This window comes from Rhinatrema bivittatum, chromosome 15, assembly GCF_901001135.1.
Source record: "Rhinatrema bivittatum chromosome 15, aRhiBiv1.1, whole genome shotgun sequence".
In the NCBI taxonomy this organism is placed as follows: domain Eukaryota; kingdom Metazoa; phylum Chordata; class Amphibia; order Gymnophiona; family Rhinatrematidae; genus Rhinatrema; species Rhinatrema bivittatum.
In genome coordinates this window covers 51,039,162-51,065,341 of record NC_042629.1, presented here as the reverse complement: position 1 = coordinate 51,065,341, position 26,180 = coordinate 51,039,162, and the positions used below count along the sequence as shown (strand labels likewise).

The following is a 26,180-nucleotide window of genomic DNA, read 5'->3' as shown; positions in this document are numbered from 1 at the left end:
TCCAGTTCCACTCTTACCAGCACTCTGTTCCTGAGTTACACTCTTACCTGCACCCTGTTCCAGAGTTCCAGTTGCACTCTTACCTGCACCCTGTTCCAGAGTTCCAGTTGCACTCTTACCTGCACCCTGTTCCAGAGTTCCAGTTCCACTCTTACCTGCACTCTGTTCCAGAGTTCCAGTTCCACTCTTACCTGCACTCTGTTCCAGAGTTCCAGTTCCACTCTTACCTGCACTCTGTTCCAGAGTTCCAGTTCCACTCTTACCAGCACCCTGTTCCAGAGTTCCAGTTCCACTCTTACCTGCACTCTGTTCCAGAGTTCCAGTTCCACTCTTACCTGCACTCTGTTCCAGAGTTCCAGTTCCACTCTTACCAGCACCCTGTTCCAGAGTTCCAGTTCCACTCTTACCTGCACTCTGTTCCAGAGTTCCAGTTCCACTCTTACCAGCACCCTGTTCCAGAGTTCCAGTTCCACTCTTACCAGCACCCTGTTCCAGAGTTCCAGTTCCACTCTTACCTGCACTCTGTTCCAGAGTTCCAGTTCCACTCTTACCAGCACCCTGTTCCAGAGTTCCAGTTCCACTCTTACCAGCACCCTGTTCCAGAGTTCCAGTTCCACTCTTACCTGCACTCTGTTCCAGAGTTCCAGTTCCACTCTTACCTGCACTCTGTTTCCGAGTTCCAGCTCCACTCTTACCTGCACTCTGTTTCTGAAGTTCCAGTCCTACCTCCACGCCAGTCCAAGCTCTGGTTCTAGCTTTACCTGCACTCCGCTCCGGTCCGCTCCAAGCTTTTCCAGCCATGTCCTACTCCAGTCTTGCCCACCATCCTGTGCCACTGAAGTGGTGTTCCCCATGCTCTGCCTGAACCTGAGCCACAATCGTAGAAGAGGCTGGCCAAACTTACATCCAGTTGCTGGCTGAATTTTCTGTGTTCTTAAGTGAAGAAGTGCCAAGGAAAGTCAGTGCTAAAATCTCCATTAAGCACAAAAAAATAAGACAGCAATCCATGAGCATTTCTTGCAGCTTTTGAATGTGTAAATCTTGCTTGTTGGGTGCACATCTCATTCTTTGTGCTTGCATCATTCCAACTTTTCATTTACCTCACTTGCCTCCATCAATGCAGACTGCAGAGCAAATTGTCTGTGTTCTGAAATTAATTTCCAGCTGAAACTATTGGGTTTTGCACCTTGAATCCTCACTTCAGCTCCTTGTGTTGTGTTCCTCCTTTGCATGGCTCATTGTGACACTGTGTGAGGCTTTGATGGCAAGCAGTTCTGCAGACCTGATTTACATAGATTCATTAGAATGAGAGGAAAACTAATATCTCCCCCCATATATAACAAAAATTAACATGAAAAATGGGGATGCCTGATAATTCTGTTTAACCTGTAGAAATGTCCAGAAAGCTTTGTTTGGCTGAATTGTTGCTTTAACTTATGTTTTAATGAAATGCATTTAAATGGAGTTGGCTTTTTTGCAGGAAGGCTCAGGCATTGAATTGCTGCACTTTAAGCAGCAAAACTGCATGGAAACAAATTCAGCAAACTGGTTACAGTTGATACCATGCTGGCTAATTTAAATGTTAGTAATAAATATTCAGAGTCCTAATCCTTCCTTTAGACCAGTGCAAACCGGGAGTTCAGCACTTGATAAGTAGCTAATCCAGTATCATGGCATCACCTACAGCCTTTTTCATGGCTTGCTATTTCTGTCTATCTAAATATACTAACATGGTGTCCACATTTCCTCAATAAGCAGAATTTCCGTCTTCCCTGAACTTTAGATATTGTGTACCTCTTCTCCAGCAATTGAGTTTTGCTTCCAGTTTTCAAAGCCAGTGCTTCCAAAAGCACAGAATTCTGATGTTTTGCCTTTTCTTGTATTCTGTTTCCTACAGTGGATGACGGTGAAGATATGTCTTTGTTGCTGGATACTCATCATCTGAAAGGATATGGGCTGTGGACTAATGAAAATTATGAATCACCTTTTGAAAAACAGAATAGTTTAATTTACTTTAGGCTAGCTAAAGATTATGTAGAACAGATGCAAACCCAACTAGGACATACCGATGCCAACAGGCCGTGTAAGTACAGTGGGACTCAGCTTGAAAGAGAAATACAGAGAGACAGATAGCAACTACTGAGATCACAGCAATCTTCTATGTATTTAGATTTAGCTCACACCTTTTCATTGTTATCTCAAGGGGCATAACTTTCAGGTACAATAGATATTTTCTGTCCCGAGGGGGCTTACAGTCTAGATTTGTACTTATTTTGGTGGTTGTTGAGTTCACCAGATGTATGAAATAATGGAGAATGAATATCCTGACAATTAGCACCCATCAGTGTGTATTGCTAAAAAAGAGAAACCAATACTGCATACCATTACAGGGAGAAAATGTTTTTAAATCACTTTTTCTCCCCAGATTTCCCCTTTACAGCACATTTTGATCTTGCCAACGTTTGAGATCATCTAGGATGAGGCACCGTTTTATATAAATGTTTGTGGACGATGGCCAGGGCACCTGTCGTGTCGCTGATACTCAGCCATTCATCAAATTTCTGTTCTAGTGCACGTTTCATACCAGAGATCTTATCCCTGCCCTAGGTTAAACTTTCTTCTGCCATGTGCGTGTTCTCAGTCCATCCCTCTCCATTTCTAGCTGAGATGGGTCTAAGCACAATTTTGTATAGTTGACACTTTTGTAAAAGCCAGCCAGCAGTATGGGGAAGTGGTCTCCATTAGTGTGCAAGGTAAAGGTACATAAACTCAGAGATGACTTGCCCTGTATACGTGGAAACTGAATATAGGAATCTTGCCTCTATTTACGGCCCCTGCCCCATGGGAAAAAGCTTTCTAGTGGGGTAGCAGACATGTTCTTTTTTAAAGGACAGTGTCCATAAAGAATGCAAAATTGTGCCCACTATTTGATTGTCTGTCAGGTAAAGATGTCAAAAAGTATTTTGGATGAGAAACTTGCAGACTGCTTAAAAATATGCATTTCTAGGAATCCATGGACATATTCAGTATAACAGCAGAGTTTCCTGTAGGTGCCCACAGAAACCTGGAATTTTTAAGCAGGCTGCATGATATACAGAATGTCTGTGATTTAATCTGAAGGTTCCCAGAAGTTTTGGGTCATTTTTCAGCTTATGGGACAGGCCCATTTTCAAAACTGTCCTTATTGGACACAGTTGGCCGGGAGTTTTGCCCCTCCTATTTTTATGAAGTCTTTTCCCATGGAAGAATGAGCACATAGAGTGGAAAATTCAATCTGCGTGTGTTCATTTCCGTGTACGTACCCAAATTGGTCCAGACTTCTGGGTTTCGCCTTCCCTCCAGCAGATGGAGACAGAGAAAGTTTTACTGCCTCTGCCACTTAACATGAGGTGCCACCTGCAGATCCTTAGTATTTCTCTGTCTCCAGCAGATAGTGGAGGTGCAAAGCCTGCAATCTGAGTTTTCAAAAAAAAAAGATTGAACTACAGAATTCAGCAGTGCTTGCCTCCCAGGGGGTTGTTAGGTCCTGCTGGGGCCATCCCCCCTGGTTTATGAGGCAGACAAGCAGAGGGTCGGGGACCCTTTCGTAGCTCGCTCAATTGCTGGCTGAAAACGGGGGGGGGGGGGGGGGGGGGGGGTCCTGGTTCACTTGCCCTGAGGGACGGACTGAGCCTGCAGCCATTCTTTGAGGGAAGTGCTTTCTTTATTACTCATTACTTGTTAAAGTTTTTGTTCAAAAAATAAATAAAAGCAGAACAGAAGGAAAGTTTTAGACGGGGGTTGCTGTGGGATGGCATGGTTTTACCCTGGCTCTGTTGCTTACCCGATCAAGTGGCTCGGTTGTTCTCTCCCCGTCCCTCCAGCGGCTTTTCTGCTCTCACTGCCTGGCACCGGGAGTGGGATACTCCCGAAACAGGCCTGAAGGTCAGCAGGGCCATGGATAAGTTGTATACCTTGCCAGAGGATATGCTTGAGCTTCTGAAGGTCCTGAAGGTGGATGCATCTGTTTCGGCAGTTACTAAGAAGACGACCATTCCAGTTGCCGGTGCTGCAGCTCTGAAGGACCTCCAGGACAGGAAGCTGGAAGTGCACCTCAAGAAGTTTTTTGAGGTGTCTGCTCTTGGTGTTCAGACTGCTATATGTAGCAATTTTAAGTTGAGGGCAGGCTTACGCTGGGTGCAGCAGTTGCAGACAGGCAGGTCTTTGTCTGAATCTGATACTCAACAGGCAGAGCGGCTGGAAGCTGTTGTATCGTATAGTGCGCATGACTTGTATGATCTCCTCAGGATTTCCTCCAGGAATATGATGTCAGCGGTTTCAGCTTGAAGACTCCTGGTTGAGGAATTGGTCAGCCAACGTTTCATCCAAGTCTCAATTGGGAACTTTGCCCTTTAAAGAGAAACCGCTCTTTGGCACTTAGAGGAGGTAATCGGTGAGAATAAGGTCCACAAATTGCCTGAAGATAAGCCGAAAGGGAAAAGTTCCTTTCCTCCTCGTTCCCGCTTCAGAGGGAGTCGGCGATTTTGGGCGCCCAGAGCGTCGGGGAGTAATCAGAGGCAGATCTTGAGCAGGCAACCATCCTGGAGCAAGTCCTTTCAGGGGCTTAGGTCCGGCAGAGATGGTTCTTCCCAAGCTGGAGCCAAATCAACCCAGTGATACGAGGCTAGTCCACTTCTCTGTTCCAGTGAGAGGGGGCCGGCTGGCTCTGTTGTACGAGGAGAGGACCAAAATCGCCTCGGATCAGTGGGTCTTAAGCGTAATAAAACAAGTGTACGCTTTAGAATTTGCTCGGCCGCTAAGAGATCAATTTATGGTCTCTCCGTGCACTTAGAAAGAAAAGAAGCAGGCAGCGCGGTGGTTGAAAGAGGCTATTAGCTCTGCGTATATCTGTCAAGGTTGCCCAGTTCCGGAGGGGCTCTGGATGCATTCTACCTCTTTGGCCGAGTGTCAGCAAGTTTCGCCATAGGAGATCTGTAAAGCGGTTACTTGGAAATCGTTGCCCACTTTCGCCAGGCATTGTCGTTTGGATATCCAGGCCCCAGAGGCCATTGGTTTTGGTGAAAGTGTGCTGCGAGCAGGACTCTCACACTCCCACCCTGTTTAGAGAAGCTTTGGTACATCCCAAGAGTCTGGACTGATCTGGGTACGTACAGGGAAAGGGAAATTGGTTTTTACCTGCTAATTTTCGTTCCTGTAGTACCACAGATCAGTCCAGAGTCCCGCACTCTGGAGGAAGGGGAGTATTGGAGAGTCCACTCAATCTCTTTTATTGTGATTACTCTGAAGTATAGCACAGGTTTTTGGTTAGTCCTACACAGGGATTTGTGTGGGCGCGGTTTTCAGTTCAAGGTTTCCTCCTCCCACTGCTCGTTCAGGGATGGTCAGTTATTGAAGGTGTTGGTTTTGTTGCTTTCATTTCTGGCTTGGCTACAGAACAATACTGAAGGGACTGCAGGTGGCACCTCGTGTTAAGTGACAGTGTTAGTAAAACTTTCTCTGTCCCATCTGCTGGAGGGGAGGCAAAACCCAGGAGTCTGGACTGATCCGTGGTACTGCAGGAACGAAAATTAGCAGGTAAGAACCAATTTTCCTTTCCTTCTCCCAGCCGAACCACGCCTTGTCTAAAAGAGCTCTGGAATGAGGCACCTGCTTTTACCTGCATTGAAGGAGGGTAAATCTCCCTCTACCCCCCCCCCCAATCATGGTTTTGAAAGTTGTAATCTGATTTGAAGTGAGATCCTGGCCGTGTTGGGGTTTGGGAGCGTCGAGCTGCACGGTGAGCTCTGCCCTTTTCATGTTTCCGCAGCTACCTTTTATGAATTTGTTCTCCTTGAACTGAGCGGCGTTCCCACAGCACAGGAACGGCACAAGCTGGCTAAGCTGATAAAAGCCGTGAGCAGAAGGAACAGGTCTCCGGAACTCTGCAAAGTTCTGTCGTGGGAGCAGGCATACCCTTCAATGATGGGCATCCCCCATGAAAATTGGGCCTGTATGATCAAATGTTTTGCCCTCTGTTCTGAGCTGCAGCCCAAGAAAGGCCCCTTGGTGGATGTGCAAAGCTTACCTCAGGTAGTCAATGGCTCCATCTACAGGCATTTGTAGCTACCATAAGACTGTGTTACTCTGTGACATCTTTTCTTCTCCTTCACTTCTTTCTCTTTACAGCTGTGCAGGGGGAAAACCTTTTGTTTCTCGTTTCTTGTTCTGTTTTTCTAGATATTTTCATTTCTGCCTTTTAGCATTTGGTAAAACACAGACACAAAGCAAGATTTTGTTCTTGTGTTTCAGACGGGGGGAGAGGAGGGAGTGATAACCACTTCGAAAGGAGGGTTTGTTTCCTCCCAAGTAGGTCATAGTAGATCCTAAGTTCCTCCCCTTTGCAGAAGAAAATGGTTAGAGCCCTTGCTAGCCAGCTGATCACTGCTGGTAGTTGTGCTCTCAAGCAGGTGTTGCAGGATGTCTGCACCTTCAGATGGGAGCTCTATAGTGCCGAATTGGGGAGAGTTGGTGACTGTAGCCATCAGGTTAGTCTGGGGAGTTCCCATTGTCTTAAAAAGTCATGACCAAGGACTTGCCAGCTGTGTAGCAACCCTCTAAATAGTTGTTCCCTGTACGTACCAGGATCAGTCCAGACTGCTGGGTTGTGCCTCCCTTCCAGCAGATGGAGTCAGAGAAAAGCTGAAAAGGCACCCCCTAGATATACTGGCGTGCCACATGTGATCCTTCAGTATCTCTCTGACTCCAGCAGATGCAGAGGCATGACCTGCGGTTGTTTTTTCTGGATGAAATCAGCTCTCTAGGAAAGCGTTGGCCTCATTTTTAATGAAGTTGTCTGAGAGCCACAGCTCTCCTAAAGCAGCGTATGAACAGAAAGTGCAGGCCCAATGTGCAGTCTGAGTCATGTCCATTGCTCCAGGTAACGGGTAAAGCGCTCACAGGCACAAACGGTGATCTTTTATATGTAAGAGAATGATACCGAAGGGCCTGGTGGTGTCATATGATGAATGTATATGTTGCCTTTGGGGAGGGCAATTTTGAAACCCTGCAAGCCGATTTTCAAGGGGAAATTGCCTGCAGCGTTTGAAACTCTGGTGGCAGGTCATTGCTGCAGGGATTGTTTAGTCCTTGGACTTTGTAGGTGCAATGTACACATGTGGCTTCCACTCTAACCCCATCTTAAGTGCCACCCTTCTTCCCCATATACGGGTGGGGCAAAATTCAAAGGGGCTTCTCTATAAGGTTTTATGGGATTTTCCCAAGAATTGTTGACAGAATTATGGAAAAAGTCTACATGGTTTTTCTTTTTTCCCCCTTCAGAAATCAAACGTGAAAGATCCAAAACCCAACTACACTCTTGTGCATAAGCACAGTGTTGATTGCTATTCAGTTACAATTTCTCCTAAGCCAGATGAAGCATGGAGTGAAGTCCGAAGTCCTGGACCAGGCCAGAAGTATGTTGCAGATCTGCTGTTAGATTTTTCCATGTTTTGAAGTAGTGACAACAGCATGGGCACTGTTTATGTCACACACACACACACACACTGTTAGTGTGCTTGTAATACTCGAGGCTCTTTGCAGGTTGTGACACCTTTTAGAGACAGTTTTCAAAGTGATTTATGCAGATATTGACTGAAAATTCCCCTTCCACATTGCAGTTAAAAGTGCTATACTTTTAGCCGCTCTGGGAAGAGGTGTTCCCAAGGGTGTTCTTGGGTCAGGGAAGAAAATGTACACACATTAAGATTCCATTTTCAGATCTTCACGTGTACTTTTTCAGCAAAAATTTACCTGCAGAAGAAAGTAGGCCTAAGTTACCATACATGCTTTGTACCCTTGGCAAGTATCATGGAAGCATACGTCTCCTTTTGCTTTAAAAATTGGTGCAAAGCTTGGAGATCAAAGTTTGTGCATTGTGTTAATGCAGACAATTTTAAAATTGCCCTCTTATTGGACAAAACCTAAAAATTATCCAAAGATAATGGTGTATACAAACTTTCAAGACCTCTTGGGAGACTTGGCTAGATATGGACATCAGAAGAAAGGACCTTTGTGGTCCTGAAAGTTAAGGGACAACAGCATCTTCTTTCGCCAATTCTTATGTTGGTCGAAATAAAGGTATCTAGCTGCAAAGAATTCACTTTTGTCCAGGACCAATAAGGATTCTAAAACTGTGTTCTATAATCAGTGCCAAACCCCCCCCCCCCCCCCCCAAATCTCCCACGATTCCTCGGCCACAAGATGGGCCACAAAATTCAACTACTGCTGTCAAATCCTCCGATTACGCTTACTATTGATGAATTAGCAACACGCTTATTTTCTCGCCTACATTGTGGTTTTTCTCTTTAGGTTGATTGTGTATCCTCCTCCTCCAACAAAAGGGGGATTGGGTGTCACCAGAGAGGACCTGGAGTGTCTGGAGCATGGTGAATTCCTCAATGATGTCATCATTGATTTCTACCTTAAGTAGGTATTCAGAGGGAGCTGCTGAGCTGTTCTGAGACAGGGCTAGTCATGGAAACGTTTGCTTTTCTCATGCAAATTGCCACAGTTGAAAGATTCGTCCCACAAGAAATGCAATAGTTTTCTAGAATCTAAGCTGAACTCCGCAGGCATAAAGGAATTTTGTCTGCTGGAGAAAGCATGGAGATCAGAAACTGGGGTTGCTGTCAAGACCTGGAGTGCCTGGAACAGAATTTCTCTTAAGAGAGAATTCTGATTTTTTTTCCCCTTAAAATTTGTTTGCTTTTCTTGTTAAGAGATTGTGAAATCATATTCTAATTTTGAACTTAGACGAAAGCAACAGCACCCAATAGCAATCTGCAAAGCAGTGCTAAGGGTTGCATGCCTTTGACCTCACTAAGTATATGAAATCCTGAGAGAAAAAACTACTTGGCATGTAGTCTGAGGTGTTTTGTTCCATTAGGTCAATGTGATGGTTTAATTTTATGTTATAGTAAAAGAGAATATTCAGCTTGTCGTTCAGTATTACAGCAATGCCTGCTAGAACTGTAGAATAACATATAACAAGCCCAGCAAGCTTCCCTAGGTAGCAGCTGCCATTCTGTGTAGGCTACTGTCATGTTTCTCTTAAGGGTAGTAACTGCTGCTCCATGCAGTTATTCCAAGCTATAACCCATAAAAATTGTAGCTAGCAACATTTTTAACTGGCTGATGAGCTTTCTTGAAAATTCAGACAGTGCTGCTTGATGTGCATTGCTTATGGATTTGCAGTAGAAGCAGTGCTGTGCTTTTCCCCCTTATGCTTGAGTATCAGTACCCCAGACCTTAGAAGACGGGGCTGTCTTGGTTGATGAATCCAGTTCCCCTTTTCCCCCTGCCATCAAAGTGGAGAGTGATGTTGCAGTAAAAGCATCAAGGCTTATTGGTTAAGGGTTGTAATCTCCATGCCTTCTGAAATCTCCTCTAATATTCTAAGACTTCCTCTAATCCAGATACCATACAGTGGCATATAGAAACTTTCTAAGGAGAAAGATTGGACTTTGTATCTGGCTTCTTCTCTGCTGTACTAGTTAATGGATATTCTGATTATGAACCAAGTGTCTCACAGGATTCCAAATACCCAATTGCAGTGACAAACGGCACCTACCAATCACTGCTGAGATGACAACAGGGTAGTGTGTGAAATTTAACAGACTGCTAATGGCCAAGAATGCTAATACTACGGTATACCTGACCAATTTAAACCATTGACGGTGTTTGTATGTACTCATGTATAAGTCGATCTCGAGGATAAATCAAGGCTATCCCCGGTTATTCAATCCTTCCCTCCCTACTCCAAGGCTATCCCCAGTCATTCACTCCTTCCCCATGGCAATCCCCGGTGTGCTTTGGCTGAAGATGCAACCGAAGCAGCTGGAAAGAGGCTGGTGGCAGTAGGACAGCTTCCCCCTCGCACCCCCTCAACTCACCCGCTGCTAGCAGGATAACAGGCATTGTGGCTGCTCAGTGCGTCTTCCCTCCTCCCTTGTGGGGTCCCAATGTCATGCCTTGAACCAAGTGGATCTAAGCATGCCGATCAGGCTCTAGCAGGGAAGGAGGGAGGACGCACCTGAGCTACTGCAACTCCCATTGTTGTCCTGCTAGCAGCGGGTGAGTTAAGGGATCCAGAGGGGGTGCAAGGAGGAAGTTGTCCTACTGCCACCGGCCTCTTTCTAGTTGCTTTGGTTGTGTCTTCAGTTCGCGGGTGAATGGACCGGGGATAGACATGGGGGAGGGAGGGAAGGACTGAACAGACCATTGACCTGTGGATAGGGTGACCCTGTTTTTCCTATCGTGTAGCCAGACGGACTCAAGACCAATGGGTTTATGCTCTCCTACCAGAAGATGGAGATGGAGTCAGATTTCAAAGCTGATGTCACCCTAGATACACCCCTGTAGTGACCTCAGCCCTTCAGTATTTCTCCATCTCCAGCAGATGCAGACAGCTTTCCCTATGGGGATCGCTGTACCTTTTGGAAGAAGAAATTCTACTTTTAAATTGGAGAAAAGATTGAGCCCCACTCTCCTGCAGTGATACCTAAAGATCCCTCCCCCAGTTGAGAATTCCTGATGCGATTTCCCTCAGAGGTGAGCCTTGGTCCGGTAGCTGGTTCCTGGCTTGGACTTTGCTGCTCAAGCAGCTGAAAGGCAGCAGGTGCAGGAAGCCGAGTGCGGCGGTGACAGCCAAAGCCCTATCCCCCTGCAGATGGAGTCCGTCTCTGTACTCAGCCGGTAAGCGCTGAGCCCAGGTAAGTTTAAAAAAAGAAAAAAGATTTATCGATCCAGAGAGGATTGGAGGGATTTCCGGTAGGTTTCCTCAAGTCTCCATGCTTGGCGCACCATACCGACATTGTTCCCGCTCCCATGGGGATAAGGGGAATTGGGCCTCCGAGCGGGTTGAGCAGCCCCCAGTGGTCTAGGCCCCACTTTAGGCACACCACATGGTCAGCCTCATCGGCGCCATCTTGCACGTGTTTCTATGAATGCAGTATGGTCCTACGAAGGGCATTGGTATGCGCAGGGCTCAGCATCCCGCCCACGGCTGCCCAAGAATGCTGCCAAGGATTCACCCGTGGAGTGGATATCGATTCCAAGAGATTATGGGTAAGCCGTCATCCAGTCCCTAGATAAGGGCATCTATAATCTTACTGGGGTTCATTGTTTGTTTGATTGAGTACAGTTATGGTTATCCATTTTTAATCCAGTTTTTTCGATAGTATGTCCACAGTGACTTTTGAAGAGCGTACTGAAGGGCTGAGGTCACTGCAGAGGTGTATCTAGGGTGAAGTCAGCTTTGAAACCTGACTCCATCTCCAGCTGCTGGCAGGGGGAGCATAAACCCATTGGTCCTGAGTCCATCTGTCTACTCTAAGGAAAACAAAATTATTAGGTATGTAATTTCTCCATTTCAAGATGAATTTTGAGACTTAAATTTCTCGACTTATACATGAGTAAAAGATATAGTTGCGATGGAGAAGGTACAGAGAAGGGCAACCAAAATGATAAAGGGGATGGAACTGCTCCCCTATGAGGAAAGGCTGAAGAGGTTGGGGCTGTTCAGCTTGGAAAAGAGACGGCTGAGGGGGGATATGATAGAGGTCTTTAAGATCATGAGAGGTCTTGAATGAGTAGATGTGACTCGGTTATTTACACTTTCGAATAATAGAAGGACTAGGGGGCATTCCATGAAGTTAGCAAGTAGCACATTTAAGACTAATCAGAGAAAATTCTTTTTCACTCAATGCACAATAAAGCTCTGGAATTTGTTGCCAGAGGATGTGGTTAGTGCAGTTAGTGTAGCTAGGTTCAAAAAAGGTTTGGATAAGTTCTTGGAGGAGAAGTCCATTAACGGCTATTAATCAAATTTACTTAGGGAATAGCCACTGCTATTAATTGCATCAGTAGCATGAGATCTTCTTAGTGTTTGGATAATTGCCAGGTTCTTGTGGCCTGGTTTGGCGTCTGTTGGAAACAGGATGCTGGGCTTGATGGACCCTTGGTCTGACCAGCTAGGCAATTTCTTATGTTCATTTCTCTGAGGACAAGCAGGATGGTAGTCCTCACACATGGTGACATCATCAGATGGAGCCCAATCCGGAAAATGTATGTGAAAGTTTCTAGAAATTTTGACTAAGCACACTGAACATGCCCAGCATGCCCTATACCATGCAGCCACACGGGGTCCCTCTTTTTTTTTCCATGGAGCTGTGAGCCTCACGGTTTGATTTAGCTCTAAAATCTTAGCTATTTGCCTTACAGAAAACTTCAGTTTTTTACAGTTTTACACGATCGGTCCGTTGCCGGGTCCCTCTTTGTGCCCTCCCCGTAGTTCCCCTGTCAGGGTTTTTGGCGTTTGGGTAAGTTTCATTTCACGGTCGGTTCTTCCCCGTGGTGGTGGTGCCTCGGTGCTCGTCTTCCATCAACACCCACCACCATCATTCTGTTCTTTTTCCCTTTGGTTTGCCCCGTCATGGCCACATCCGGTTTCCACCGATGCTCCCAGTGCCGGAGGACCATGTTGATTACCGATCCTCATGATGTTTGCATCCTCTGCCTGGGGACATCGCATGACATCAGGGGTTGCCCCTTGTGCACCCTGATGAGTCCAAAGGGACATCAACTTCGACTCAAGATGGATAACTTCTTCGGATCGAAAAAGTCGAGCTGTCGGCATCTGCATTGAAGGATCTTGGCATCAACATAGGCAGGACCATCAATTCCATCAAGGTCGCCGGTGGTTAGGGGCACCCAAGACCAACCGCTGTCTATCTCCTCCGGGCTGAGGACACCAGGTTCATCATCCTCGACCTGGACCAGGCCAAGCATCATGGGAAAACCAAGAAGCATCGGCACCATCCCTGTGGCGGCACACCTCTGCAGACTGGCCTGGCCTCTCTTCAAGCTTGAGAAGACAGAGGGATTATGATCCTCATAGCCCCTCATTGGCCGAGACAGATCTGGTTCCACTGCTGCGGGAGTTGTCCATCTGGAAACTGATCAGTCTAAGGACCTCCCCAGATCTCATCACGTAAGATCAAGGCAGGCTGCAGCATCCCAACCTCCAGGCCTTGTCACTCACAGCCTGGATGTTGAGAGGTTAATCCTGCAGCTGCTTGATCTCTGGTCCTGGTGGCTTCTAGAAAACCTTCCACTAGAAGGTCCTGTGGACTGAAATGGAGGAGGTTTTCCATGTGGTGTGAGCAGAAGGTCCTAGATCCATTCTCCTGCCCCACACAAAAACTGCTTGATTACCTTCTACACCTGTCGGAGGCTGGCTTAAAAACCCACTCCGTTAGAGTTCATCACAGTGCAATTGGTGCATACCACCACAGTGTAGATGGTACGCCCATCTCTGTACAGTCTATAGTTAAGAACATAAGAACGTGCCATACTGGGTCAGACCAAGGGTCCATCAAGCCCAGCATCCTGTTTCCAACAGTGGCCAAACCAGGCCATAAGAACCTGGCAAGTACCCAAAAACTAAGTCTATTCCATGTTACTGTTGCTAATGGCAGTGGCTATTCTCTAAGTGAACTTAATAGCAGGTAATGGACTTCTCCTCCAAGAACTTATCCAATTCTTTTTTAAACACAGCTATACTAACTGCACTAACCACATCCTCTGGCAACAAATTCCAGAGTTTAATTGTGCGTTGAGTAAAAAAGAACTTTCTCCGATTAGTTTTAAATGTGCCCCATGCTAACTTCATGGAGTGCCCCCTAGTCTTTCTATTATCCGAAAGAGTAAATAGCCGATTCACATCTACCCGTTCTAGACCTCTCATGATTTTAAACACCTCTATCATATCCCCCCTCAGCCGTCTTTTCTCCAAGCTGAAAAGTCCTAATCTCTTTAGTCTTTCCTCATAGGGGAGCTGTTCCATTCCCCTTATCATTTTGGTAGCCCTTCTCTGTACCTTCTCCATCGCAATTATATCTTTTTTGAGATGCGGCGACCAGAATTGTACACAGTATTCAAGGTGCAGTCTCACCATGGAACGATACAGAGGCATTATGATATTTTCCATTTTATTCACCATTCCCTTTCTAAAAATTCCCAACATTCTGTTTGCTTTTTTGACTGCCGCAGCACACTGAACCAACGATTTCAATGTGTTATCTACTATGACGCCTAGATCTCTTTCTTGGGTTGTAGCACCTAATATGGAACCCAACATTGTGTAATTATAGCATGGGTTATTTTTCCCTATATGCATCACCTTGCACTTATCCACATTAAATTTCATCTGCCATTTGGATGCCCAATTTTCCAGTCTCACACGGTCTTCCTGCAATTTATCACAATCTGCTTGTGATTTAACTACTCTGAACAATTTTGTGTCATCTGCAAATTTGATTATCTCACTTGTCGTATTTCTTTCCAGATCATTTATAAATATATTGAAAAGTAAGGGTCCCAATACAGATTCCTGAGGCACTCCACTGCCCACTCCCTTCCACTGAGAAAATTGTCCATTTCATCCTACTCTCTGTTTCCTGTCTTTTAGCCAGTTTGTAATCCACGAAAGGACATCGCCACCTATCCCATGACTTTTTACTTTTCCTAGAAGCCTCTCATGAGGAACTTTATCAAACGCCTTCTGAAAATTCAAGTAAACTACGTCTACAGGTTCACCTTTATCCACATGTTTATTGTACGTTTCATGCGGGGCCTGCTTCAATTGAAGCCTCCCACTGTGTCTTGGGACCTCAGCATGGTGTTAGCTCAGCTGATGAAAGCTCCTTTTGAGCTGCTGAGCACCTGTGACCTAAAGTACCTGTCCTGGGAGGTCATATTTTTGGTGGCAGTCATTTCAGTGCGCAGGGTCAGTGAGCTCCAGGCCTTAGTGACTTTCCACCTTATACTAAGTTTTATCATGACAGGGTGGTCTTGCATAGGCACCCTAAGTTCTTGCCTAAGGTGGTGACGGATTTCCATCTTAACCAGTCAATCATCTTGACAATATTCTTTCCCAGGCCCCATTCGCACCAAGGCAAACTAGCACTGCACAGTTTGGACTGTAAGCGAGCCTCAGCCTTCTACCTGGAACGGTCAGTTTACCCAACTTTGCCGTTGCCAAACAGACACTATCTAGTTGGCTAGCAGATTTCATTTCCTTCTGTTATGTCTAGGTGTAACTGCATCTTGAGGGCCATATCAAGGCTCATTCTGTTAGAGCCATGGTAGCGTCGGTTGCCCACTTGCGAGCAGTTTCCATGGAGGAGAGCTGCAAGGCTGCGATGTGGAGTTCTCTCCACACATTCATATCACATTACTGTCTGGATAAAGATGGCTGATGCAACAGTAGGTTCGGCAGTCTGTCCTCCGGAACCTGTTTGAGGTGTAGAACCCTCTCAACCTAGGGCCTGTTGTTTGGGTTCCGGCTGTCTCCCCCTCTGTTACCAACAGTACCTGTTAGATATATGTTGGTCTCCTTTTGAGTTGGGGAGCAGCCTGTAGCTAGAGTTTCACCTATGTATGAGGACTACCATCCTGCTTCTCCTTAGAGAAAGCAGAGTTACTTACCTGTAGTGTTCTCCAAGGACAGCAGGATGTTAGTCCTCACGAAACCTTCCCGCCACCCTGCAGAGTTGGTTTCTTCTCATTTTTTATTTTAATCTTAATTCTGTGTTACGAGACTGAAGAGGGACCCCGCGTGGACGCATGATACAGGGCATGCTGGGCATGCTCAGTGTGCCTAATCAAAGTTTCTGGAAACTTTGACATAAGTTTTCCGCATCGGACTCTATTGGATGATGTCATCATGTGCGAGGACTAACATTCTGCTGTCCTTTGAGAACGCCTGTTACAGGTAAGCAACTCTGCTAAATGGTAACTTTAGAAATGCATTAACAAGTTGTCCACATAGACTTTTTGTGCCTAATTGCGATCTTATGATAATCGGGGAGATCAACCCATTTTTCACACAAGTATTTTTTTTCTTCGCTTTTCAGAGACCTTTTAGTCCTCTGTGTTGGTTGTTTTCGTATTGGCAGCAAGACCTTAAGGGGTAACCCGTGTTCTTTCTGTACAGATACCTCTTGATGGAGAAAGTTCCCAAGCAACTTGCTGAGCGGTCTCACGTTTTCAGCAGCTTTTTCTACAGATGTCTGACTAGGAAAGAGAAGAATTCAACTGAAGAGATCTCAGATCTTTCGTGAGTCCATTTCGGTTCAGTTTTTAGGATTGTTTACTCAATGCAGAACACTTATTTATTATTAGTTTTATAATTATTATTTTATTAGTTTGATAGCCCATCTTTCCAAGGTAAAATTAAAGCAGTCGCAGTCTGTCCATCTGTGTGGATGGATTTGGGTGAAATTTAGTAAGAGAGTCTCTTACTGAAAGTGCCAACACTCCTGCCAGATTTCAGCCAAATCTGTCCTGGGAGAAGGCCCCTGATAGATCTCCTGGAAGTGGGGTGGGAGGGGGGGGCGGCCATTGGTGATTTGGCAGGATCAGTGAAAAAAAGAGCTTGAAATGCAAGAAGACTAGAAAACCTCTCTCACTTGTTTTTTTGGGGATTTTGCTTTAAGTGTGACCAAGAGACCCTGTGATGGTCACCCAGTTTACTGCAACAGTCCATCTTGGTAACTAAAGTAGTTTTGATAAATTCAGTGTTGCATTTGAGTATTACATTGTAGAGGATGGCAGTGCCCTCTCCTTCCCTACTCCCTGGGGAGCCTTTGGTGTTCAGTTTTATGGTTCAGGTTTATTTAGAAAACTAGATTTTTAATTTGAGAAGTGACATATCACAGTTACAGAAACCTCATAGCTTTGATGCCTACCCCATAATTCTTATTTGATACTCTCCCCCAGGACAAAATTTCTAAATTCATCTCTAGGCAAAAGTTAATCTAGAACCCATCCAGCCTGAGTCTTCATGTAACTACAGACACTGAAAACTGCCAGAAATAGAAGATTTGCAGCATTCACTGCCTTAAACAACTCAATCAGTGTATTTCCCTCCTTCCTCTGGAGTGCTAGGTTGTAATCTTTCCTGTTGATGTCTGTTGGGTGCTGGTAGTCGTCTGGCATATATGTCATGCCATGCTGTGGGGCCTCTTTTGCACGCTGATTGCATTCAATGGGATGCTCTTCTCAAGAGTGGTCCTCCTGTATTTTCCTAACATTTGAAGCTTAAGGTACAGCTGGATGGTTCTAGCAGGCAAGAACAATTTTGCTAAGATTAGAAGCTATCATGAAAATCTGTGACTATGAATTTTGCCATTTTTCCATCTGACTCTTTATTGTTGTGTTATGTGGCTTACACGTGCGATGCTCCTACGTGTAATATAAATGGTTGGTGAATGTCGAATGGCTGTTGACATCACTGTCTGCAGTGGTTTTGATGATAAGAGGTTAGAAAGAAGTCTGTTTGCTTTTTCATTGACAGAGCAGCACAGAAGCGGCATCAGCGAGTAAAACGATGGACCCGCCATGTTGACATTTTTAAGAAGGATTACATCTTCGTACCTGTGAACGAGGAGTAAGCATGGCATGTTACCCTCAAACAAGATTTCAGCAACTGACCAGTTCTACAGCTTCGTTTCTTTTCAGAAACCTAAGGGTGGGGGGGGGACTAGCATTGTTAGTGGTAATTGTTTTTAAAATAGTAATGCTAGATATGATAGAAACCCAGCACAGTTTAGTTTATGAGGCATAGAAATGTATTATATTTAATCCATGGTGTTTTCCATGACGCTGCTTGATGTTCACTATCTGGAAAATCTTTGTGTCGTTGAAAAGAAAGTGCCCAGAAGGATTTCCATGTTTCTAGTAGTTTTGCTGTACTAGACTAACAGCAGTCATGACTGATGTAGCATTGTAGTAAAGAGCCATGCAATTGTCCTACACCTGCCAGCAGGACTAGCTTTGAAAAAGTGGCCAGGGTGTTAGTAAGCTTGTAGGCTGATATGGCTGATACTTCACTCTTTGCAGGTCACACTGGTACCTGGCAGTGATTTGCTTTCCTTCATTAGAAAAAACTGTGTATGAAGACAGGCAGAGTGAGTCTCCGTCCACACTTCAGCCCAGAGAAACAAGAAATCCAGCTAGAAAAGAAACCGTTATTGTCTTTCATGACTCTTCTAGCAGGGAAGAAGAAAAACTCGATGAGGATAGTAATGAGAAATCAGAAGGTAAAACAAAAGTTCCACATCCAGAAAATAAATCCTCTGTACAGAAGCCACTGCTGTTGGCAAATGTAGCCCCTCTGCTCCTCTGTCTGCAGTTCATAAAATTGTCCTGTGAATCTTGTAATGGCTTGTCTTCGGATTTTGTAATCTTTGGGGGTAATTTTCCAAACTGCCCACATCGGTGCAGAGTCACCTGGTGTTTCACTCACGGGCTTTGTACCAATTTTCAGAGGGAAGGTCTGAGTGCAGCGTCCCTTTGAAAGTATATCCACAGGCGTATTAGCACATGCGTTTTCTGTGGGTCATTTTTCCAAGGAAACTTTGCAGTGTTGCCTCCCCCATTCTAACCTCGGGAACTCCTCCACACAGTTTGAGTCAAACTAAGAGCATTGAGTATTTGCAGCTTTCAAACAGCCACTGTTCCCGGTAAATAGCTTTGGGAAATTGCCCTTGGTACAATGTATAAAGCATTTGATAAATGAACACTATGAGGTCAGTATTCAGCAGCGCAGCGAGCGGACAGTTTATCCTGCTAAAGTTAGCTGGATAAATAGTCGTGGATAATCAGTGGAACGCTGCCAATTAGGTGCTCGGCGGCATATAGCCAGATAAACGTATCGGACTACCTTTAGGGTTGCTCTTCAGCATAACCAGGCATAGCCAGATAACTCATCCAGCAAAGTCTGAGTAGTAGAGTTTCTGACTAGTTTAACTCCACCTCGGAATGCCAGCTGTCATTTATCTGGCTAAACTGCAGGATAAGTTGGAAGAGTTCAGAGCAGCAGGAAATTTAAAACCTGCAGTTTTTCCGGCTAAGTCCCATTCTGAACAATTGGAAGAAGATGAATCAGACCCTCTATGTAGCACTGATGTATCCTCATTCAGGTTTGTACTGGTAGTGTAATAATCAATGAAGTCTACTCGTATTTTGTTTTTGATTTTTTTTTTTTTTTTTACCCCAGATGATGAACAGAGGACGTCCTTATTCTCCACGAACTGTGAGAATCCCAAAGTAAGTTTGGTTCTGTTGTCTGCATTTATTAATTCCTTCTGATAGGAACGGATACATTTATGCTAATGAATTTTATTGTGTTGCTGCTCTTACAGGTGTTCTGGCACTCTTCTGCAAAATTTAGTAATACATTTCTTTATGCATTTAAACCGGAAAATAGTATTGAGTTTTACGTGTTCAGTATGAAATCCCAGTTCAGTTTTGGGCCTGATGATTCTTGACTGTTTTTCAGACTTGGTATTTTCTCAGCTAAGGGTCTACTCCATTAAATGTTTACTTAGATCACAGTTTCCTCATACGCATTGCTTATTAAAACTGAATTTACAGGAAATGTATCTGCAATGTTTTCACAGAATGCCCTGGAAAATAATTCTAGGAAACTGAAAGTTTGTAAAAGGTAGGTAATGTCATTAGCTCCTGTTGATTTCAGATTATTCCAGAATAAAAAATCTCACTAAAATATGGGGCAGTGCATAGTTTGATTTTCCTAAATAAATATAGCTTGCCTGATGCATAAATTACCAATAATTTGGTATCACTTGGAGAGATCTTTTATCTAACTATTTAATTAGCAAGCTCACCTAAAAAGAAAATATTTCCTGCCAGGACTTTTGCATTTTGCATTCAGGCAATAAGTACTATACAAAAGTAACGTTACAGGATTTTGACACACCTTGTAATAATTTTGGTTTCTTTTATTTTGAATTAACTTGCAGCTGTTTGATAATTGCAATGGATTGAATTTTCAACGCATTTAACTGGCTAACTTTGGGGCGTTATCCAGCTAAAACTCTGCTTTTGAAAAATCAGTCCCCTTCAGGGGCTAAATGTAGCTCCTGAATTCACAAGGTGGCTAAGTTCAGCTTGTGAAACAAGGTTTGGGCACAGGGGCAGAGTTTGATAGGCCCTAAACGTTTGCCAGCCAGTCTGGAATTTTGGTTACATCCTGAAGTCTAGCCAGCCAAATTTTAGCCGGCTAGATTAAGAGAAATGATTAACTTTTGTCAGCGTTGGCTCAGAAGATTCGATAGAAGCTGGCAAGATAATACAAATAAAACAACCAGAAACTGAAAGGCCTTTCTGTTTTTGCACTCTCCAGACCTTGCATTCTCATGTTAGATTCCCTGAGAGCGGGATCTTTGCAGAACACTGTCCAGATGCTACGAGAGTGAGTACTAGTGTCTAAATTAAGTGCTTTTGTTATGTGTTTAAATGAAAAGTAATTTTGGTCGTTCTCTGAGTAGGTGCATTGTGCTGTACCCTAGCAAGCAGATGAAAAGTCTGCTGTCAGTAGATGAAAAGAAAACAGTGGGTCCATTTAGTCTGCCCAGAATCCTCTGATCAGCTCCAGCTGCTGTGAAGAGAAAACCCTTTTGGAGACCCCTCGTCCTGTTGAGTCACTACTGAGGAAGACTGGGAAAACTTTCAGTACTTCTCCAAGCCATTTATGTGGGTAGATTGCAATTGGCTGTCAGAGAAATGCCCTGCGGCAAACTGTCTGCGCAGGGTTCCACGACCCGCGTGCTTTTAGCCGTGTTTACAGGAAGCGTTCCTGGGATGTGCTCTAGAATGTACTTTCAATTTTCAATTGCTAAAATCTACCTGTGCATACTTTCCCTTTGAAGCCTGTTGCAGAGTCTGCAGGTAAAATGCACCTTGTTCATATTTGAATCATTGGCAGCTTGTACAGCTTTGATAACAAGGTATCACGACAGCTATTTATTATCATTTTTAAGCAGGACAAGATCCTTTTTTTTTTCCCATTCAGCATCCTTTGCATGGTGTGCCTGAATTTTTTTGCATCTGTTAATCCCAGGTACTTAAAAGTGGAATGGCATGTTAAAAAAGGAACGGCTCGAGAGTTCAGCAGATCTAACATGAGAGACTTTTGTCCCCGAGTTCCCAAACAGGATAACAGCAGTGACTGTGGTATCTACTTACTACAATACGTAGAAAGCTTCTTCCAGGTACAGCACTCTTTCTGTGAGGTTGATCTTCATCACAGTAGGGTGTGTTATAAAGCATGTTCCTCAGGCTCCAGGTTGTCTACCTTGAGACGCTGCAGTGGCCCCAAGGCTTCAGTAACGTGAATCAGGTTTTAGTGTTAGCTGCTTGGCCAGACATCCCATCACCCTGGAGTCTTTTCTCCCCTTTTAAAATCTGTTGACTGTTTTCTGAAATTGTAATGCAATCTAATTGAGATCCTTTTTGGTAGCTGTAAATCATGATTTTGTATTGGGCGCTGTCATTTCAGATCATTTTACTAATGTGTCTAGCACATTGTGGCTTTGTCACAACTGCACCCAAAATAGCCACAGTATTGGCAACACTGGAATAGCAGAGTCTGGGGAGGTCAGGATTTAGGTACATTGGGACGTATAAAAGGGGTCTTGCCCCATAGCAGTCTGCCAGATGCTAGCCAGTGGTGTTCCTCGCTTCCACAAATATCTAAATGCTACAATACCGAAGTAGGTAAATAAGATTTAAGAGCACATTTAGAAACATCTTTTGCTATGTTAGTATGTTACTATTTAATTGAGCATTATACTTTCCATTACTTACGATTGTGGAGACATAGGGTGAATAGCATTTTATTAAAAACAGAACGGGAGTGGACCGAACTTGTGGCCGAAGGACCAGTTCAGGTGTTTGGCTCCCTGGCTCAGTTGGAGCTGGGGATCGCAGCCTTTGGGGAAGGAAGGGTCCCAGTCATTTTGCATTGGTGACACACAGTGGTCAGATTTAGGGCCCACATTTACTGGGTTCCATAAAAAGCTCTGGTGCGTGAACCCCACTCAGAACTGTTGCAGTAATGAGTGGGCTAAGGGGAGGCAGGAGGGGATAATAAAATAGGTGAAACATCCCCTCCCGCATGTAGTTGTGAATGAAGGCTCATGGTGCCCACATCCCAGACCTGGTTCCAATTGAGTGAAAAACTCAAAGGAGCAGAGGAAACTACAGTATTGGAAAAACATTAGGAGCCACTAAATAGTTTGTTATAACAGATTTTGGCTTAAATTATACTGTGCAAGAATGAATTTATGGGTTCTGGGTTCTTTTCATTATAACCAAAGTTTAGCACAGAGGATTGTTAACAAAGGGACACTAGTTGGAGTATAAGGCTTTTGAATATCTTGTCCTGTCTTTAAAAAGTTCCTCATTTTCTCTCCCTCGACATCAGAATCCAATTATTGACTTTGAATTGCCAGTGTCCTTGGAGCATTGGTTCCCTCGTCACATCATGAGGACGAAACGGGAAGAAATCCGTGATTTGATCCTGGGGCTGCATGTCCAACAGCAGAGCAGCAGCATGTGCTGATTTTACATTCACGGACTTAAGCGCAGTGGAAGGGGGCATGCAGGATTGCTGGAGAGCTGATCATTGTTGGACTGTGACGCCCGTGGAGAGAGAACACAGAATATTTAATGTGCATTGTGTTTATTTTCATTATTTACACTTGAAAAAGACTTGTATAGATTTATGAATCGAGAACAGAACTTTAGATTCCCAATTGTAAGTATATATTTTGCAGGTTTAATAAATATTTGTTATGTAGTTTTATTGATTTTCTGTCTCTTACCTATACTATTTAAATTATGTAGGAAATATGGCACAGAGGAGTAGAGCTTATGCTTGTCTATCTAAATTTATAGACATATGTTGTCATGCTCTCAAGAGACAGAGTTCTCTTAATCCAGGCCTGCTCACTTTTCTGTTAAGATGCTAGCTTGCCTTTTTCTCTGGGTAGTACATTAGCATATTCAAGTATTATTGGTCTGATCTTGCTAATGAAATGTCAGAGCTTTGCAGTTGTATGCATACTGTATATTTTTAATTCAGTTTATTTAGCCATTCTTTTTTGTGGCACATTTCAAAATAAGGTTGCATAACTGTAGTGTCCCACTAGATCTAGATGATTTGTATAATACATTGCAAATGTATTTGTTATAATCTGCAGGTTGTCATTGCTGCCAAGTGGTTCAGATATTAGAATTGTACTATAGGAATTCATATATCTGGCAACAGAAATGCTAACTGGGCTAAAGATGGCAGCCAATCGGTGGCAACCAATCTAATGTGTTAATGATTCCAGCTTGCAGCGAAATGAAGGTTCCCTGTACATACATTTAAAATTCAATACCCAGATTAGTCCAAACTCCTCAGTTTTGCCTCCCCTCCAGCAGATGGATAGAGAAAGTTTTACTGACACTGCAACATAACCTGAAGTGCCACCTGCAGTCCCTCAGTATTTCTGTCTCCAGCAGATGGTGGAGGTGCAAAACCTGCAGTCTGAGAATATTTAAAAAAAAAAAAAAAAAGATGAAAAAGACAGACAGAATTGGACTTTTGGAGATTGCCTCCCAAGGTGTTGGTAGTTCCTGGTGGGGCCATTGCCCCTGCTTTCTGAGGCAGATAAGCATGGGGTTGGGGACCCTTTATTGCTCAGTCCTTGATAGCCAGTGAAGGGCCGAAAGCTGGTGGTCCCAGTTCCCTCGCCCTCAGAAGGATAAACAGAGCCTGCTGCCAGCCTTCATTTTGCAGGGAAGTGCTTTTTTCTCTGAGTTTGTTTGTCTGCGTTCATAAAATTAAAAAAAAAAAAAAAAAAACATAGAAAAGAGAGCAGTTTTGTGTGTTTGACTTTTGGCCGGCAGTGGAGCTTTGCTCTCTCGAGGGGAGGTTCAAGTGGTTCTGCTTTCTTCCCGGTCCTTCGACAGCTGTTTAGCAGTCACGATCCCTTCGCCCCGACCACATGCCACGCGGTGTGAGCTGCCCGCTCTGTGGGAATGCGTGTTTCCTTCCTGCAAAGGCCTTTGTTTCCAGGGCCTCTCCAGGGGAGAGGTCACCTCGGGGATGGTTGCAGCAGCATCGGGCAGGCGGCGTGAGCCTGGGAGGCTTTTTGCTGCATCACAAAATGTGGAGGCCCTCCTTCCTAGTGAGACGTGGGAACAGGGGTCATTTTGTTCACATTTGCAGCCGCTTCGCAGGCCGCAGAGGAAGAGAGGGATTTTCTTCCTCCTTTATCCCCGGCTAATAAAACCTCCAGGGGAGGTCAGGAGGCTCAGAATGTGAGGAGCACCTCCTGGGGGGAGGTTTCTGATGTCTCTTCTACCTTTTCTTTTGACTTTGTCCTATTACTCCACAGGGCTTTCATGATCAGAAAAGCCACGAGGCGGTGCAGGGCCGAGCAGGGAGCATTAGTACATCCATGGCCAGAAAAGGCCAGACCTTTCCAGGCTGTGGGGTCTGTGAGGGTTCGACGCCCCCCCAGGGTTGCATGTGCCGGCACACGCAGTGGAGAATCTTTCTGAAAGTTCAGAAACTGACGATCCGCAAGCAGAGGACCCATTTGGTACCAATCCTGCTCTGGCAGACAGAACCCGGGAGAAATGCAGGAGAAGGCCCCAGCTGTAGATCAGTCCAGAGTCCCACCCAGAGGAGGTCTTGGATTTGAAGAGTCCGCTCGATCTGTTAAAGTAATCAGTCTGAAGAATGGCGCAGGTTTTGTATGTAACCCTGCATGTTTTTTGTTATTGAAGTCAAGGTTATCTGTTTCAACTTCCCGCTGCTCATTCAGGGGAATATAACTTGGTTGTTGTGGTTGGTAATTATTTCCATCTGGGCTTGGGTACTTATCAATACTGAGGGACTGCAGGTGGCACCTCGGGTATGTGGCAGTGTCAGTAAAACTTTCTCTGTCTCCATCTGATGGAGGGGAGGCAAAACCCAGGAGTCTGGACTGATCTGTGGTACTACAGGAATGGAAATTAGCAGGTAAGAACCAATTTTCCGTTTTTTGGGGGGGGTTTTTGCAAGTAGGACTAATCTTACTTTTAAAGCATCAGAATTGTGAGGATGTGGTTAAAAAATGAATTAACTGGAAACCTAGAAAATGTTGGTATGCGTCTAGTTCTCTTCCAAACTGATAGCAGTTTGATACCTTTAAAATAATAGCCAGTTAAAGAGAGAAGAAGCATGAACGTGGTCCTGCTGTCCATTTTCTTGGCTTTCACTCAGATCATTTTAACCTGCTTGTATATTTTCCTTCCAGTAGCTATTGCTGCCTTAAATGTATTCCTTGGTTAGCTAGACATACACAATATGGATAGTCTGTTAGCCACTGAAGAGCACAAAGAAGCTTCCAGAGGCCAGACTATGATGGTCATTGCCACATTAACTCCTAAATATCTTGATTTGAATTCCAGCTCAAGCTTTTGCATCATCTATAGTTGAAAGGCTTAAGCACCAAGCGTTGCTTTAAGGGTGAAGTAGCCAAAAGGCAACATTTTGGAAGGAGATAGATTCCGGGAGCTATAGCAATAGCCCATCTTTGAGAAAGGTTGTATGAGAGAAAACAGGAATTACTGGGAAGGTACGGGATGATGCATTCTTATTCTTTGAGTCAAATGGGACAAAAGCCTTTTTAAGGAGAATACAAATAGGAACTTAAGCTGTTTTTTATTGTGTGTACATATAATAAAAAAAATATATAATATATAATAAAAAAAAATATTGCACAATCCCAAAACAATTTTAACACATTTCAACAAATTTCAATATAGAATGTTTATTATTTTCTTATAAATGTATTACAAATATAATTAGACCATCCAGCATGTTAAAAATCACTCCATACATACTTCCCCATACCCTAAAAATCGTGTTTATCCAGTAACCCATTGGGGTTGCAGCAGATTGGATGCTAAAACGATTTGTGTGAAATTTTAAGAGACAACATGCGATGTACACTTTGACCGCCCTGGGCGAATACATAAGCATCACAGAGCACTAGGGAAGGCTATGGTGTTATTTCATCTTGCGAACATGAAACGCATATCTTCATAACAGAAGGAATTATCTGGAGATATTCATCAGAGTAAAAACCAAGTAACGATGGAGTTTGGACTATGTTAAAAAAAAAAAAAAAATTCCAAAGCATATTTTACCAACAATAGGATTTGCTGAGTTGCCAACTTTCATGTGCACTATTTGGTCAAAACTTTGTTTTCAAAATATTCCCCTGATGAAGCCT

At 44.2% G+C, this 26,180-nt stretch overlaps 1 protein-coding gene across 6 annotated transcripts in view; it reads left to right on the top strand.

The window, feature by feature from the left end:
* SENP7 (SUMO specific peptidase 7) overlaps positions 1-26,180 on the top strand; it is an 81,898-nt gene that overhangs the window by 54,051 nt on the left and 1,667 nt on the right. For 5 of the 6 annotated variants that reach the window (XM_029579102.1, XM_029579101.1, XM_029579105.1 and 2 more), the window contains 12 exons: positions 1,898-2,083; positions 5,807-6,069; positions 7,318-7,451; positions 8,347-8,463; positions 16,034-16,156; positions 17,396-17,488; positions 17,941-18,140; positions 19,100-19,149; positions 19,503-19,546; positions 20,249-20,317; positions 20,966-21,116; positions 22,331-26,115. In XM_029579102.1, the coding sequence (XP_029434962.1) occupies positions 1,898-2,083; positions 5,807-6,069; positions 7,318-7,451; positions 8,347-8,463; positions 16,034-16,156; positions 17,396-17,488; positions 17,941-18,140; positions 19,100-19,149; positions 19,503-19,546; positions 20,249-20,317; positions 20,966-21,116; positions 22,331-22,468 (1,568 nt within the window). In that variant the 3' untranslated portion in view covers positions 22,469-26,115. Of the gene's footprint in view, positions 1-1,897; positions 2,084-5,806; positions 6,070-7,317; positions 7,452-8,346; positions 8,464-16,033; positions 16,157-17,395; positions 17,489-17,940; positions 18,141-19,099; positions 19,150-19,502; positions 19,547-20,248; positions 20,318-20,965; positions 21,117-22,330; positions 26,116-26,180 lie in introns of those variants that run through there. The other variant, XR_003852929.1, reaches the window with a different exon arrangement.